Source organism: Alexandromys fortis, unplaced genomic scaffold (genome assembly GCF_014885135.2).
Source record: "Alexandromys fortis isolate MF-2015 unplaced genomic scaffold, M_Fortis_MF-2015_v1.1 scaffold_28, whole genome shotgun sequence".
In the NCBI taxonomy this organism is placed as follows: domain Eukaryota; kingdom Metazoa; phylum Chordata; class Mammalia; order Rodentia; family Cricetidae; genus Alexandromys; species Alexandromys fortis.
Window position 1 is genome coordinate 14532932 of NW_026067901.1, and position 17787 is coordinate 14550718.

The following is a 17787-nucleotide window of genomic DNA, read 5'->3' on the forward strand; positions in this document are numbered from 1 at the left end:
TTGTTTGTTTTTGTTTTTCAAGACAGGGTTTCTCTGTAGCTTTGGAGCCTGTCCTGGAACTTGCTCTGTAGACCAGGCTGGCATTGGACTCAACAGAGATCTGCCTGCTTCTGCCTGCTGAAATTAAAGGTGCATACTACCATTACCTGGCTAATAGAATATTTTTTATTTTTATTTTTTTTTAGTAGTTGGTTTTAAGTGAGCTTGTGCTTCCCTGTTTTTTTTGTTTGTTTGTTTGTTTTTGTTTTAGCCCTGACCTTTCCAGCTGACTGAGCATGATAGCACCTGGTAGTAAGTGTAAAGCCCATTCACAAACATTGCCCTCTGAGCCAAATCTCCTCTTTAAAAAAAAAAAACACCATTGTTTTGATGCTAAGTAGTTTCCTGTAGTAGTTTATCTGAGGTCTGATAATGCTCAAATAACTCAAGACAGGCACTCAGGAGACAGTACTTAGTGACAGTGAGTGGTGAGTTCCTCTCTTCCAGAGGAGTGACAGTGACCTTCCATTTGTACGAAGGAGCTAGGCAGGGCAGAGTATATTTCTCCCTCATAGGAGGAGTGTCTGAAGCTGGTGGGAAAGTAGCTTACCTAGGAGTTACTTAGGCAGCTTGTAAAGCCAAAGTGAAGGCCTGGAGTGTAGGTTTCCTGATTCTCTGCACTGAAGGTTCTATTTCCACTCAACCTTGAGAGCAAAAGTGATTGAATATTTCTAGTGAAAACTGTGTAGGTTGCATTAGCTGCTTCCTCATGGGGTTGGCTCTTTAGGAGCTGTGGGCATCTGTGCAGTTAAGTCTACTTACGCAGTCCTAACTGGGTCACCTCTCAGCATTTTTCTTTCCATTGGATTCTTTCTGTGTATTTTCTTATATTACTGTTGGCATTTATGTATTAATACTAGTTTCAAAATGTGTCATTTTTGTCCTTTTAAAAGTAGCTCTATTTTGAGCCAGGTGGTGGTGGCACACACCTTTAATTACAGTACTCGGGAGACAGAGGCAGGTGGATCTCTGTGAGTTTGAAGCCATCCTGGTCTACAAGAGCTAGTACCAGGAGAGGTCCCAAAGCTACTGAGAAACCCTGTCTTGAAAAACCAAAAAAATAAAAGTAAAAAGTAGCTCTCATTTAACCCTGTGGGGCATCAACTGGTATTCAGGTCGAAAAAAGCTTCAGCTGAGTGTCCATGTTACATTCCTAGGGCCCTTGCCAACCAGAGGTATAGAATACATCTCTGTGAAATCATTCTTAGACATGACTCTGACTTGTTCCCATTACAGAAGAAAAATGCCTTCAGGAGACCACATAAGAGCCCCAGAGCTTCCCTGGTAACATCCTGTGGGTGAGCTGATAGCTGACAGCTGGCCTGAGACCTGATTTTGAACTTCCTCCTACCTTTGCGATTCCTTCTGAGATAGTCATTACCCTAGAGCAGGCCTTCTGAAAGTGACAGACACCTGCTCCTCAGCTTTTCTTCTTTGTGCTATTAGGATACAAAAGGCACCAGGCAACAGTGTTACTACAGGAAGAATCCATAACTTCTTTTTGAACTGATATCTCACAACCCGTCACCCTCTGTAACTTCTGTCTCCCTCTTGGTTCCATTTCCTGAATGTCTGGTGGCTTGTGTCCTGCACAGATAAGCAGCACAGAGCCAGCTCTCTTTGTGGGCTCCAGGTGTGGAATGAAGACAGGCTGCAGGGTAGTTGGGTGATGCCAACTGTGGCAGGCTGTTGGGAGGAGGTAGCTGAGCCTGAGGACCTGGCAGAGCAGGGCCATTAGTGTTTATGGACTCTGCTTGGTATGAGCTTTGGCACATAGCGCAGTCCGGCAGAAGGAGCTTTGCTGACTTCTGAAGCCTGCTGGGCCGAGAGCAGCAGCTGTCCTGTGATGTTTCCTTTCCTGTAAGAGTCAGAAAGGAAGGTCTTTCATTGGCTGTGGTTCCAAAGATGAGGTTTTAGCAAGTACTTTCTACTTCAGATTTCCCTCCTGTAAACAGATTGACTTGCCTTTCCCTGGGCTTCAGAACTGTAGTGATAGGAGCGGCAGGCTGTGGCCCAGCTCCCAGCTAGCTTTACCCGAAATAATTATACGGAAACTGTATTCTTTTAAACACTGCCTGGCCCGTTATCTGTAGCCTCTTATTGGCTAACACTCACATCTTGATTAACCCATTTCTAATAATCTGTGTACCACCACGAAAGATTCAGCATGTCTGACCTGGTGGCTGGCTCCATGGCGTCTTCCCAGCATTCTGTTCTGTCTACTCCACCTATCTAAATCCTGCTCTATCGAAAAGCCAAGGCAGTTTCTTTATTAACCAATGAAAGTAACATATAGACAGATGACCTCCTCCATCGCAGAATCATCTTCATTTTTCACTCTTGAGGTCCGATATTCTCTAATCACATCTGCTGCTTTTCTGACAGAAAATAGTTTAGAAACTAAATCTCTGATGCAGACATAGAGGTGATAGCCACAGATCTTCCCAGAACTACCTCAAGGTATTATTTGGTTGGTTTCAAAAATACTTGCAGTTCTGTTCAGTTTCAATGTCATTGATCCATAGGGTTGATGTGAGACAAGCATTTGGCAAAATGAGGTTTTGGGTGTATGTGTATGGGTTGCGGAGGGTGGGTGAACTGAGCAATCTACTGGGTAGTGGGTGTACTTTGTTTGAAGAAGTCCAGGACTGCCTAGCTGAGCCAGCCCTATGTCCGTGACTGGTCTCCAAGGTATGCTGGATCTTCCTTTTGCTTGGATCTGTGGGTTGGGTGGGATGTCCTACCTTGGCATGAGCTCTTCATGCTGACATGGCTCCCACCTTCACTGGGATGGTAGAGGAGAGATTGACCCTCACACCAGGACTTGCAGGGTGAGTAGGAGTTGACCCAGAAGGCAATCTGGGGCAGCAGTATGTTGTATTGGACTACGTTCACAGAGGCTGAGGCCACTGGGGAGGTAGGGCTGGCCATAGTATGAGTCCTCGGAGGGTCTTCTGTCATTGAGAGCAGTTAGAGAGTGTGAAGCTGAGGGATGTGTGCATGTCCAAGAAGAGGTCTTTGTGGCAGTGAGCATATGAATGTGACTGAGCCTGGGCTGTCTATCAGATGTACTGCCATGGTATCCTCAGTGTAGCACACGCAGTGCTGGTCTGCTTTAGAATTTTGCCTTTGCTGAGGTTTATTGCATGAATGTTCATCTCTGTACTCGTAACTAAACATGAAACATCTTATTCATCTGGTAAAATTAGACAAACCTCAGGGCTTCTCTTTACTTTTCCTTGTTCCTCCACTGGGAAAGAAGCCCGGGAGACAAGTGTGTCAAGGGGCTGCTGTTCTCTCAGCACTGAGGACAGTGTGAGTCACTGTAGCTCTGCTGGTATTTCAGTACCAGTTTATTTTTAAACAGTTCTGTGCAAGCAGAGTTTCCTCATGGTTTCTGTTACTAAGGCTCCATAATATTTCCTTAGGTCTGTGTGCCTGTGCTTTCATACACTCTGTGGGCTTTCTTCTTCCTCAGGCTGTCCTGGTCAGGGTAGGAAGCAGTGTTTCCCCAGCTGCAATAGCAATTCTAAGTGGGAAGAGTCCATTGTTGCTGTACTTGTTAATGTTGGGAAAAATGGACTGGTCTGTGGATGGTGCCAGTGTCATGTGGCCCAGGACTGCCTGCTAGGTCTCCCACCAGGGCTGAGTGAGCAGATGTTCCCCCTGCGTCAAGGCCTTTCCTTCTAGGTATAGGCAGGCAGGTTGACTTGGGAGTGTCAGTGCTGCCTGCCTAGCAGGCCCTTGGTTCTTGGGATCTTCAAACATGAGTGATTCTTTGTTTTCCCCTCTTGTACTTTGTTTAAAGATAACTTCACACTGTAGTCCAAGCTGGCCTGGATAGCTGAGGCTAGACTCAAGTTTATGGAACTTTTAGCAGTCCTCCTCACCCTCTTGAGTGTTGGAATTATTGGTATGAGCCACTATGCCTGTTTTCAGTTATTCTTATTGGCCATTTATCTTTGGGGAGGTTCTTTGTTTCGAGACTCTGAAGCCTTAAAGACAGCCTGTGTGATAGCCCTGGCATTCTGACCATATTAACGGACTTAGCTCCTCACATGCTCGATTCCTCTGATTGCACAGGCAGCTCTCTTAGAAGAGCAAAAGCAGCATAACATTCTGGCGTGTCGGATGCTCTGGGCATGCCCAGGAGACCCCAGGTGTGAGATGTTGTCTTAGTTAGGGTTTCTGTTGCTGTGAAAAGACACCATGACCATGCAACTCATTTTGTTCTTGTTGTTGGTTTTTTGAGACTGGGTTTTTCAGGCTGGCCTCGAAATCATAGAGATCCGCCTGCCTCTGCCTCATGAGTACTAGAATTAAAGGCATGTGCCACCATTGCCTGACTGACCATGCAGGTATTATAAAGAAAACATTTACTTGAAATCATAGCTAGAGCAATAGGACAACAAAAGGAAATCAAGGGAATACAAATCGGAAACAAGACAAAATGACAGCCTACAGATTGGGAAAAGATCTTCATTAACCCCACATCAGACAGAGGTCTGATCTCCAAAATATACAAAGAATTCAAGAAACTTAACATCAACAAAACAAATATCTAATAAAAAAAAACTGGGGTACAGACCTAACCAGGGAACTCTCAACAGAGGAATCTAAAATGGCTGAAAGACATAGTGAGACTTTGTGTCCCCAAACAATTGTAAACTGGACATTGAGGCAGAGCATATGAAATGATCCCTTTTAGCACACTGACTAACTCCCATTGACCTACATGAGTATACTTAGTTGTGTGTGGACAACACACTGAGTTGAAAGGACAGTTGTTTTTGAATATACAGTGTGAATACTCTTGTAGTTCTGTACTAAAGATGGTTCATATTGAAAATTTTGTGTCATTTCCTTGAGTTTCTTAAAAACAAAAACAACCTGATTCCTTTATGTCATCAACAGTGAAATAAAGAGAATTTTTAAAAGTGTGTGTTTTACTTACCTGTGTGTATGTACACCATGTATGTGCAGGTACCCATGGATGCCAGAAAAGGGTATTAGATTCCCTGAAACTGATGTTAGGCACAGTTGTGAGTCATCATGTGGTGATGGGAACTGAACTTGGTTCCCCTTCAAGAGTAGGCACTACTCTTGGTAGCTGAGCCATCTCTCCAGCCTCTAAAATAAGGGAGAATTTAAGAAGGCTTGATTGTTCTCTTTGTTTTTCTGTCCCTTCTTCCTTATCTATAATATCACAGGTATAATATCTCCTGTACCTGCTCCGATATGCTCAGCTTTATTGTGAACACAGATAACAAACAGCGAATTACAGGTGAAAGACTTCAAGGGCTCAAGAGACAGTAGCATTTTCATGATTCTCCTCCTCTCTCAGGGTGTATTTTAGTCCTTTCTCTTGCCAGTGGTATCTGCCCTTAAAATGCAAATGGAAGGTGTTACTTAGACATTTGCTCTTTAAACTGTGCCTGGGAGATTTCCCGACAGTCTGGAGTGCTGAAGCCAGAACACCTGCTGAAGGAACAGGACAGAAATGGGAAGCTGTAGAAGCCCTGACTGTCCCGGTCTGAATTCCGAGTTCTGACTGGGAATGACCTGAACTGTGAGGACCTGAAGTCTAGCCTAGGACCACAGTGATGGTTTTTAAAACTCCGCAGGGAGAAATGCTAATTTGTACAGTTAAGGAAAGCAGACTAAGGGTGGCTAGGTGCTTGTGATCTGGCCATAGATGGGCCGAAAGGGCCAAGTACTGAGAATAGAGGGCCTTGTGTTGGTGTGACCATTCCATGCCAATCAAGCATTGCCATTTGGAATTACAGCTGTCATGGGCCTAGCCCATGGCCGGATGGAAGAGCAGAGACAGACATTGGTTGTTCCTGAGTGGGAATTGCTTGTATATGACAGTAGGACGCCTTCACTGGGTTTGTCAGTTTAGGGAAGTATGATTTTCCTCAGCCTACCCTCCCCTGTGGGAAGAAGGCCACTGCAGTGCTGAGTGAAACCAAATAAGGCAAGCCCCACTTTTCTTCTTAATTGGGATTCTTAAGAGTTTGTTTTCAGGAAAATGGTTCTGTGCCCTTGTGGTACTCCTAAGATCTCCTGCCTCTTACGAGCCCACTCTGTAGTTTGGGCTCGCCTGTGTCACGTGGTGGCTTGAAAGCCGCCTCTAGCCAACTTGATTTTTAGGTGATTGTTTCTAGGACAACTACAAGTTCTTGTCTTCAGGGAGATGCTTCGTGGAAGCAGAGAGTTAAAAACTATGCTCCCACCTTCATTATTTAGACTGGTTGAGCGCTGGCAGCCTGACTGAACCTTAGAATCCAGCATGTTGTGATGTATAGTTTCCCATTCATTGTTTAGTAGAGTGCTCTATACAGCATTCCAGAGAGAGAAGTCACTATTTGCTGATCTCTATCACTTCCTTTAAGGAATGTTCCCTTTTCCAGATGAAGTCATTGGAAACAAATAGGTTGTGGTAGATAGCTGAGTTGAAACACGTGTTTCTGCTTAACCAATAGTGTGAGGCCATGTGTCAGCTCAGATCTGAGCACCCACTGTGTGGCTTGAAGACTAGAGAGGTGCAGGAGACACTGTCTTTCTTGAAAGAACTGACTGGACACACGCTGAAGCTGGCAGCAGAGGAAAGCCAGAGGCTCAATGCCTCAGCTGCACTAAAGGGCTATAGGGCTTCCTGTATGGCTGTAGTTCTGAACAGGGCTTGAGCTGTCATTTTTCTCTTCTTTTTTAAAATTCATTTATTATGTATACAGTGTTCTGTCTGCATGTATGTCTACATGCCAGAAGAGGGCACTAGATGGTTGTGAGATACCATTGGTAGCTGGGAATTTGACTCAGGACATCTGGAAGAGCAGTCATTGCTCTTAACCTCTTAGCCATCTCTCCAGCCTGAGATGCCTGTTTTTCCTTGAGCTACTAAACCCACTTGTAATGAGTAGAGTAGTCCTAGGCTTCAAAAAAGAGAGTCCAGAAACTTAGAGGATTGAAGGAAAGACCTATAGTAAAATGGGAGAGGTGTTACAGTTGTAATAATAAAAGACGTCTCCACTTTAGATAAAGGCTCCCATTAGTTTCCTTCTGGGGATCTCATCTCCTTGAGTCAAAATCACTCAGACTCTTGAGTTCAGCTCACCCTAAAGCCTTTGGCAAGTTTAAACAGAGTGACTGGTACCAGAGGAACTGGGGATGCTAGAGTCAGGGCGGTGAACAAAAGAGGGCAGTGATACAGGCTCATGCCCACTCAAGAGTTTCCATTTGTGGCCTGGTAGTGCAGACCTTTAATCCCAACACTCAGGAGGCAGAGCCAGGTAGATCTCAGTGAGTCTGAAACTGGCCTAATCTACTTGGAGTTTCAGGACAGCCAGAGCTATTTAGAGAGACTGTCTCAAAACAAACAAAACCCAAAATACAAAAAGCAGCCAATTATGGTCTGTTAGAAATTGAACGTGCTGTGGGAGTTGAAGGTACTAGCGTGCTGCCTGCCTCATACAGGTCTGTAGTGTAGGAGGAAGGACAGTCCAGGCAGAGAGGAGTGAACTGTGTACCTGCCTGGTTGGAATTGTGTGCTGTGGCGAATGCGGGAGGCGGGTGAGGGGTGGGGTGAGGCTTGCGCACTACAGTTTGGTGAGAAGTAAGCAGGGCTCTAGCCGTGGAGGCTGCTGCAGGGGCATGCAGGTGGTGTAGTGTATTACTAGGCTGACATGGATTTAGAGAGGGTCGCAGTGTTGAGAATAGACTGAAGTGGGATGGGGTGCTGGGAACATGCTAGGAGACAGATGACAGCAAAAGGCAGAGATGATGGTGACAGTGATGATGCCAGAGGGAAATGGGGGAGAGGAGCTGACAGAGGGGAGGGAGGCCAGCCTAACAGTGTGTGGGAAAATCTTTCTTGAAGCTGTGAGGGTGTCCTGGAATGTGGTCCTCTGGGACCACTTGTCATCCCAATATGAGGTCATTCATGAAACAAAAGGTTTTGTTTTCAAAAGCATTTAGTACTGTTAGCTGACATTTCAAATAGCTTAGGAGGCTATAAATAATAGGTAGACATTCCCTTCACTACCAGGGGCACAAGTGTCCATGGAGGACTGTGCATCTGTGAACTTTGAGAGATCCCAGGTGCTGTCCTCCAGAGGTGGGGTGTATGTTGCTGCTGCCTGGAGTCTCATACTTTTCTTTTAAATTTCTTGTCTTTTCTTTCCTTTTCAGACAGGAACTTGTTGGTTGGGAAAGCTTGCCCAGTTAGTTCTCCTTCCTTAGCCTCCCTAGTGCTGGAATCACAGGCCTGTGTCACTTCTCCTAGCTCTGGTATCAGCATTTGATGGCACTGAAGTAGCTTTCATTTTTTGTTTTGTGTTCTGCTGCTACACAGTCTATCAGTAAACACCTGCTCTTGGCTATCCTGGCTGAACTCATCTGTAAAATAAACTTGCAGCTGAAATGGGTCTTAGGAGAGAGTAATTTCTCATATTAAGGAGAGCTAAAGACAGATAGAAAACACATACATGCTTGGTTTTTAAGATTTATTTTTAATTATATGACTGTATCTGTGAGGGGAGAGGGCATGTGAGTGTGGTGTAGGTGCCGGAGGAGGCCGAACACATTGGATCCCCTGGAGTTGGAGTGACTATGAACTGCTTAACATGGATTCTGGGAACCAAACTTGCATCATCTGCAAGAGTAGTACATACTCAACTGCTAAGCCATCCCCCAATAAGACAATAAATTTTTTAAAAAAATAAAGGGAAAGTCTCATCATAGAAACTCCAAGGGTGAGTGAGTCAGTCACACAGTAAACCCTTTATCCATACATCTTTACGTGCAGGCGCTTTTGCAAGGAGTCCCTGGTTTGGTTCAAGGCCCCTGATGTCTGTTATTACCATGTCTTTAGTTTTGAAACGCAAAGCACAGAGGTAATGTGGATACCTCATTGATCCTCACTGGATCTTTTGGTACTGACCTCCCCTGTCCTCCTGGCCTGTCCAGTGCAGGGCAGGCCTGTCACCTTCTCCTGTCTCACTACTAGGAACCACCTATTCCTACGTCCTATCTTTCTAAGCCCTCAAAGGCCATACTTATCTCAACAAGCCTCTGCCCCTCAGACTTTTTCCTCTGTCCTAGAATTTAATACACTACGTGACTCACTTAACTGCATGCCAGGGTATCCCAGAGCAGTCTCAGTCCCAGGAGGGCAGGGACAGAATTTGTCTTGTTTATTGCTACTGTTCTGACACCAGTTTAGGATAGTTCCTGGTGCACGGTAGATGGAATGAATGGGTAAATGGGCCCCTGTTTAAAGAATGGTGGGCACCCCACCTCCCTCACCCCAGGACTGCACAGTAGCTTAGAAGTTGCAGTCAGCTGGGCACACAACTTTAATCCCAGCATTTGGGAAGCGGAGGCAGGTGAATCTCTGAGTTCGAGGCCAGCCTGGTTTACTCAGAGAAACCCTGTCTCAAAAAACCAAAAAGGGAGAGAGAGAGAAATTTGTAATCATTTACTAGTAACAGAAGAATTTTCTGTGTAGGTCATGAGTAAGAAAGAGACCTCTATGAACAATGGGCCTGCAGAACAGACTGGAAAGGCCATGTGGGCACATCTGCTTCCCTCTGTAGCTAGTATTTAGCAAAGATCAAAGAGGAGGGCTTCCTGCTCTTTCAGGGGAGACGGGCAAGCACAGTACTTAGATGGTCTTGCTTTCTGCAATAACCTGTTGGTCTCAAGAACGGCCTCTTGGTTTTCCTTTTGGAATGAACTAAGAAGATTAAAGAGAAGCTAGAGGTCTTATGTAACACATCCTCTGTTTACCTGATACCTGTTATCAGGCCAGAAATGGTAGAAGGAGGTTGTGCCAGCCTCCACTGGGACCAAGGGCAACTGTGACATCCTCTGTTAACCTCTAAGCCTCTGCACATTAGCAGAAAATTGGCTTTGGGACCAGTATTGACCTTCAGTAGAAGTCATGGGAAGCAGGGACCTAGTTACTCTTGCTCCATCCTTATTCCTGGATTCCAAAGGAGTGCCTCTTAAAACAGGATTGTTTAGTGAGTGTCTCTGGAGGGCTCACTGTGTGCTGGCTTTAGACAGTCTCACATTGTGGTTCAGGGGGCCTGGAGCATGTTCTACAACCCAGGCTGCCTTGAATCCAGCAGTCCTATTACCTCAGCCTCCCAAGTGCTGGGATTACAAGTATTGGCCATCAGCCTGGCTTTTATAATTAGGATTTTTTTGCTGTCAGGTTGCATGTTTATTGTATCATTATTATCAACTTGACTGGATTTAGAATCACCTAAGAGACATAAATCTAGGTGTGTCTGTAAGGGCCTACCAGGTTCAACTGAGAAGGGAAGGCCCACCTGAAATGTGGGCAGCAGCATCCGGTGGGTGGGGGTGGGGGGGTCCTAGATTGAATAAAAAAGGAGAAAATTAGCTGAGTACCAGCATTTGTTGCTCTTTCCTTTCTGGCTGTGTGCAGTGTGACCAGTTAGCTCACACTGGGGTGTCTTCCTCAACATGATGGATTGTGTCATCAAACCATGGACCCAGATAAACCCTTCCCAACTAAAGCTGGTTTTGTCTCGTATTATGTTATGGCAACAAGAAAAATAGAAAAGCATCTCCTTTGAGGGGCAGAGTAGCCTGTGCTGTTCTTGTGCCTTAATTAACTGGAATATTAAATGTTAAGGCCTCTGGGAGAAACTGGAGTGAGGCTCTGCCCATTGCCCTACCCATGATGAGCAGCTCACTGAGTGGCCACAGAAGCTCTGTATCTCTCTAAGAAATCCAAAAGGGAGGAGAGGAGGGAGCCCTTAGCTGGGAGTCCTTGTGCATTCACCAAGTCACTCACCTGCCTAGACTGGTATTGAGACTCTTAATGTATAATGTGTGTTTTTGTACTCCTGACTGGTGTAATGGGAGATCCTTGTATTTTCATCATTTAGCTAGCGTCATCTTTAATACTGAATGTTTGGAGTAACCTTCTCCCTCACCAGCAGCACTGGGAAGTCCTCAGAACTCTGAACATTCTGTTCAAGCATTAGAACTCAGTTTCTTTAGGATGAAGTCATCAGTCAGTTTCAGAGTGCCAGACAGTGTGAACTGTATAAACCATGTATCAGGCCCACCCGTCTTTAGGAAGAACTTTTCCAGAGTTCTTTAGTAACTATTATCACCAGTGTACCCCTGAACCTAGTGCCTCACTCTGTCACTCAACCATACCTTAAAGCCTGTCTGAGTCTCTTAGTGCCTCAGGAGGTGGTCTGTTACATCCTAACCCCAGGGGAGAGTGTGAATCATGAGAGGACACCTGCTTTTGAGATCCCTTTCAGTACGAAGCTCAAAAACCACAGCCTGTTTCTAAAGGAATGGCCTTCCAGGCCTGCAGCAAGCTGAGTTTGAGCAGGACTGGTGGAGATGCAACAGACATTGTGGAGCAAACTTTTGCTAGATGCTGGACTGTCTTAGTGTTTTAGTTTTGTTTTCTCTCCCTCCTTGCATCTACCACTGTGACAGTTATCCGAGCAAACATTGTAATGGGAATAAGTGTTCATTTTGGCTCAGGGTTTCTGTTCATGGCTATGGCTCCATTGTTTCTGGTCCTGTGGTAAGGCAGAGCATCACAGCAGAAGGGTGTGGTGGAACAAAGCTGCTCATCTCCATAGAGTCTGAGAAGCAGAGAGAGAAAGGGGCCAGGGCATGTTCCCAGTGACCTTCTTCCAAGTAGGACCCACCTCCCAGTGATGCCATTATGTTCTCAATCTTACACAGCAAAACAGTTTTGGGGGAAGTAATGCTTTGATGTCATCAGAGTTTTCTTAGTTCTCTTATCAGCTGAGTAACAAACTTTCAATACAAGAGCCGTTGGAGGATACTGTACTATACCCAACCACAGCAGGTGTTGGACCAGTGCTTTCTGGATACTCAGCTTCCTGCCTGCAAAGTGTATAGGGGTTCTGAGGAACAAGAAACCTGCTTAAAGCTCAGCATAGACTACCTGCTGGTACTGAGAGGTGTGCAGCACATGCAGCCCCATGTTCTTACCATGTACTCCCAGGTAGAACAAAAGACTCATACCTGGCTAAAGCAGCCTTGCTATATTTGACACAAACATGGCCACCTCTAGAAAAAGAGCCTTCTTTGGGAGCATAATTTAGCCATTACTTTGTGACTGAACACCTGTGTGACATCAGACAGCTCTTCTAGTTCCTTCCTTGATGGTCTTTGACTATCTATAGGGTTGAGTGTGGTTCGTTTTGGATGCAACCTACCTGTTCTTCTTGGTAGCTGGTTCTCACCCAGAAGGGAAGGCTCTTCGATTAGGGTCCATACTAGAAGAGAGAGCCAGAGTTTTGTGCTGGAAACCCTGTTCTCTTGGGGTATGGTTATGTCCTGTGCCCTTTCCTTTTACCTTAGAGCTGTTTCTCTGCAGCTCTCAGTATCCTCAGTAACACGTCTCTCTATGTAGTCCTGGTTGTCCTGGAACTTACTATGAAGATAGTAAGTCAAATTCACAGAAATCCTCCTGCCTCTACATCCTGGGCACTAGGATTAAGAGTGTGTGCCAGGCTAAGAACTCACGTCTTGATCCACAACCAAAGGAGTAGGGAGACCTGAGAATCCCAGAAGTCTTTTGAAACCTCAAAAGTCTACCACTAGTAAAACACCTTCAACAAGGCCACACCCAATCCTTCCCAAACAGTTCCACCAACTGGCAACCAAGTGTTCAAACATGTAGCTTATGGAGGCTGTACAAATTCAAACCACCACACTCTTTTTGTCTTACATAAATATGTTGCTTTATTTTTATAAATAAGCTTATCATGTATGAATATGTAACGTCCTAGTTTTTTTTTAAGTGTATTGGTGTTTTGCCTACGTGTGATATTTGTGCATCACATGCATTCCTAGTATCTTTGGAGGCCAGAAGTAGGTGTTGGATCCTCTGGAGCTGGAGTTACAGACAGTTATGAGCTGCCATGTGGGTGCTGGGAGTCAAACCCAGGTCCTCTTGAAGAATAGCCAGTGCTCTTAACCACTGAGGCAACTTTCCAGCCCACATCCTTAGATTTTAGTTCAGTAAGTATCAATAATTACCTGTTTTATTTCACTTACAGCACAAAAGGCAAAGCCTTTCTTCTGTGTGCATTTAACTAACCTTAACATCTAGTCCTTTATTTAGCTCCCATTCTAGCCTAGACTACAATTATTTATGTACTGAACATTTATGATTGAACAGGGTCTTACTATGTTGCCTAGCCTAACCTTGAATCTCTGGACCAGGGAGTCCTTCTGCTTTAGTTTTCTGAGAAGCTTGGGGTTAGACACATAGTATCACATGCAGCTATATTTTTGAATTTTATTTAAGAGAATTGAGGTGTAGCCCATGATCTGTTTGTATCCCTGACATTGGTCCATTCTTGAGATTTAGTGTCTCTCTCTCTCTCTCTCTCTCTCTCTCTCTCTCTCTCTCTCTCTCTCTCTCTCTCTCTCTCGCAGGATTTCTCTGTGTAACAGTCCTGGCTTAGAACTCAGTTTTGTAGACCAGGCTAGCCTTGAACTCACAGAGATCCATCTGCTTCTGTTGCCTGGGTGCTGGGATTAAAGATGTGTGCCACCATATCCAGCTTGAAACTTAGAATCTTATTTGAATCTTATTTATTGGATGAATAAATGAGACTTGCCAACAATAGTTGATAATGAATGAGAGCCACCAACAATGCTACAGAATGCTCCTGTGTGATCCTGAATCCTGAGCACTGATTCTGTCACTTAAATGACATCACCAATTACAGATTTCTAGAGATGAGATTTGTGTTGACCCATTTTGACCACCCATATACAGGAGGCCCTGTTGCCCATACCTTTGAGCCAACTGCCTGTGAAATCTTGGCAGTTTGCCCTGCGTTATGTGGAGAGACTCTTGTTCTCTTGTTCTTCATGTGTATTTTAGAAAAGGAGAAAGGATGCAGATTAAAGCAGTAAACATTCACTTCCAGGAGCTAGAAGGAATAAAAACTGAAGCCAGAGGTAATGGCAGATACTTAGTTTTCATTTTGTGCTGGGGTTGAACCCAGGGCTTTATACTTGCTGAGCCAGCATTCTCCACTTGAGCCTCACTCTTCCTCATTGGTGAAGTGTTGAAAGCTTGGTCTTTGGAAGTCCCCTGGTGTACTAAGGCAAGAAAAAGAAAAGTCATAGGAGGAGATAAGCTGTGACTGTGGGACTGTGATGTGTAGATATAGTCTCTATATATGATATATGTGGATATACATATGTGTGGATATAGTCTCTATGATATATGTGTCTATGTATATGATGTATTGATAGTAAATGCAAAGTGGCTGGATTTATGATGTGTATAGAAAACCATTTTCTGCTGTGCCTGGTGGCACATGCCTTTAATCCGGAGATAGGTAGATCTCTGTGTTTCTTCTTAAGGCCAGCCTTGATGCACAGCAGATAGGTGTGTGCATGAAGAGCATATAAGCTTCCTGGCAGGAGGTGGCCACCAGTCCTTCCCTGAGTAAGGGAAGTTGACAGCCTCAGAGAAAACACTTTTCCCAGAAACAATAACTAACAACAACAAAAAACAACAACAGCAAAAACATGTTCTATTCCCTAGTGTTTCTTACTGTCTTTTGGGAGCTTACTGGATGGACACTTTTAGAGTGTCAGGTGTGTGCCAAGTAACTCTTATTTGTCCTTGCTAACTATATTAGTCAGGCTTCTCTAGAGGAACAGAACTGATAGGATTTTTTAGAGTGGCTTACAGGCTCTGGTCTAGCTAGCTAGTCTAACAATAGTATCTCCCAGTGGCAAGTCCAGTAGCAGTTGGGTCCATGAGGCTGGGTGTCTCGGCTGGTCTTTACACACCAGAATCCTGAAGAAGTAGTCTCTGATGCCAGTGAAGGAATGGACTTGCCAGTGAGAGCAATGGCATGCAGGCAAGGAGCAAAAGCCTCCTTCCAAGTCCTTTATATAGCCAAGGATGTGGCTGTGGATTAAAGGTGGATCTTCCACTTCAAAAGATCAGGATTAAAGGTAGGTCTTTCTCTTTGAATGATTTAATTTAGAAAAAAATCCCTCCTAGGTGCACCCAGTCCTTTTGGTTTTAGTTAATTCCAGATGTAGTCAAGTTGACAACCAAGTAACTAACTTCATACAATGTGAGTAATGCGCCCTGATCTTTATTTGACTAAGGCTGGCTCTCAGAAGAGCTTCTGTGGTGTCTGTCACTGGTAACACTGTAGTCAGTTGAGTTCCTGAGGCATATCTGGGAGGTACTTGAACTGAGACTTGAGTGGTGGGACAGGTGGGATAGGGTAGGAGATACCAATATGCTGAGGTAGGTGCCATGCATTGAATAGCGGTACCTTGCTTTTTGTCCTGGAATGGGGAAGCCACAACTGTCTGTGTTTTTCTTTCATAGGTCTGTCTACAGGTTTTGAGCATCTGAAGTGAATCCCTGAACCAGAGTGTCTGCTGCCATCCCCTCATCCTCTGCAGAAATGTCTGTCACCTACGACGATTCTGTGGGAGTGGAAGTGTCCAGTGACAGCTTCTGGGAGGTAATGTCTCCTCTTTTGAACATAGATCCCAGGTTGCTGGCGTCCAGTGTACCTTTGTGGTTTTGGTAGAGTCAGAAGGAAATGAACATTAACTCAAAATCAGGCGGGAACTTGCCATCAAATTGGTGGTGGCAGAGACAGGGCATTGATTTTTTTTTTTTTTTTTTAGGGATTACGGGAATGCTCCAGCTCTCAGTGGAGTTGGGAGTTCACTTGTCTGGAAAAGTCCGATTTTTCACTGAGATGTGTTTGTGGAAGGTCTTGCTGGTTTGCCCTCCAATGTTCTTGGGTGTCTAGCCCTGTGTGATAGACAACAACACACAGCAGTGACCAGTCTCACAGGCAGCTTTTACATATGAGTGACCATGATGTGACATTATTTTGCATAATGCAGGCCAGCAGCCAGAGGGCTGAACAAAGGGCCAGGATCTTGGTAAGAACATCTGCCTGCCAGCCTGTGTCCTGGGAACTCCCTTCCTGATGAAATTACCTTGTGACCCATTTTGTTTTCGCAAGTTATTCTCCCCAGCCCACTTAATTTTTCCTGTCTACTAGTTAAAGAAAAGCCAACTGTATTCTCATTGTTGTTGTTAGTGGTGGTACTAGGGATGGAACACAACAAATACCTCATGCATACTAGGCAGGGGTCCTAACACTGAGTTTCCATTCCAGCCAAGGAAGTAAAGTCTTGACCGTAATTAACCCCCCTTGGAAAAACCCTTGGAACTTTCTTTTCATTTTGGGCTACGTGGACAGGGTGAGGAGGACTGGGCTTTCAGCTAAGTATCATGTCAGCTCTGACCCCAGCTGTGCTGTCACTAGCTATGTGACTTTGGACAAGTTGTCCACTTTACCCAAGCCTCAGAATAAAAGGGGGCTAACTCTGGCCCCCAAGAGAGGCTGCCAGATGGGGCTATAGTCTTTAGCACTGTGTGGGTGCCTTCTTGACAGGAAGCTCCAGAGGAGGAGAAGGTGAGTATGCAGTCCTGGTGTTTGCTGGGGCTAACATGTCATCTGCTGTTACAGGCTAATGGAAACAAGACATCACTAATGCTCCGGTTTTAAAAGATAGAGGACTCAAACTTCACTAGCACTTTTCTTTTCTGTGTTCTGAATGACAGAACTGATTGGCTAAATATTTTATTTTATTAAAAGTACCTACTTAGCTAGATGCAGTGGTTATATGCCCATAGTCCCTAGCACTGGGAAGCCTGAGGCCAGAGGATTGCTTCAGCTCACGAGTGGGATACCAGGCTGGACCACTCAGCAAAATCCTGGCCCCAGAACAAAATAGAACAGAGTATGCATTACTGAACAGATTGTGTATGAGATCCTGTGAGGATATGGCAGGGCATGTAGAGAACAAGTCTTGGGACTTAAGGGGTTGCTGCTATAGGTGCCGAGTGAGTGGAAGAGAAGGAGCAGGCATGATCTTCCCAGACTAGCTGGCCACAGCTATCTAGTAAGAATGGAGGCTGGAATTGGAATCTGGATGGCAAGAGACACCTCTGCCCTGGAAACTTTTAAGGCAGCAAGGGCCATAGGGACAGATATGTTGCCAGCTGCTCAACAGCAGGGTATATTGGAAAGGTTGGAAGCTGCTTTAGAGCTGTGGCTATAGACATCATCTGGAGCAAGACTGGACTTGCCCTCTGCCCCTGCAGATACAGGTGTGTGCGTAGGCAGACCCCTCTTGCTGGACCACAGAGAAGCTATGACCCCACTAGTGTCACAAAAGCACCTATGAAGCTGTGTTGTCTGTGCCTCTGTGTGTTCTGTGCTGGGTTGCAGTCACAGCCCATTACGCATGTACCCAGAAACAGTTAGGATCTCTGTGCTTTTCTACAGCCATGGCAAACTCCCATAGAACATTTAGAAATCATGAATGACTCCCCAAGCCTTGCTTTCAGTCCTCACAGCTGTCTCCCTGGAGTGAGCTCTGCTTACAGTCTCAAATGGGCTGGGTGATGGTGGCGCATGCCTTTAATCCCAGCACTCGGGCTGCAGAGGCAGGTGGGGGTCTCTGTGAGTTCAAGGCCAGCCTGGTCTGGAAGAGCTAGTTTCAGGATAGGCTCCAAAACTACACAGAGAAACCCTGTCCCCCAAAGCCAATAGATGTTAGATAGATAGATAGATAGATAGATAGATAGATAGATAGACAGACAGACAGACAGACAGACAGACAGACAGATTTCAAATG

The 17787-nt window shown here is 45.2% G+C and overlaps 1 protein-coding gene across 6 annotated transcripts in view; it reads left to right on the forward strand.

Annotated features, from left to right (window-relative positions):
* Positions 1-17787, forward strand: part of Pacsin2 (protein kinase C and casein kinase substrate in neurons 2) — a 100473-nt gene that overhangs the window by 51571 nt on the left and 31115 nt on the right. For all 6 annotated transcript variants that reach the window (XM_050129029.1, XM_050129020.1, XM_050129061.1 and 3 more), the window contains one exon: positions 15449-15587. In XM_050129029.1, coding sequence (XP_049984986.1) covers positions 15528-15587 — 60 coding nt within the window. In that variant the 5' untranslated portion in view covers positions 15449-15527. The remainder of the gene's footprint in view (positions 1-15448; positions 15588-17787) is intronic.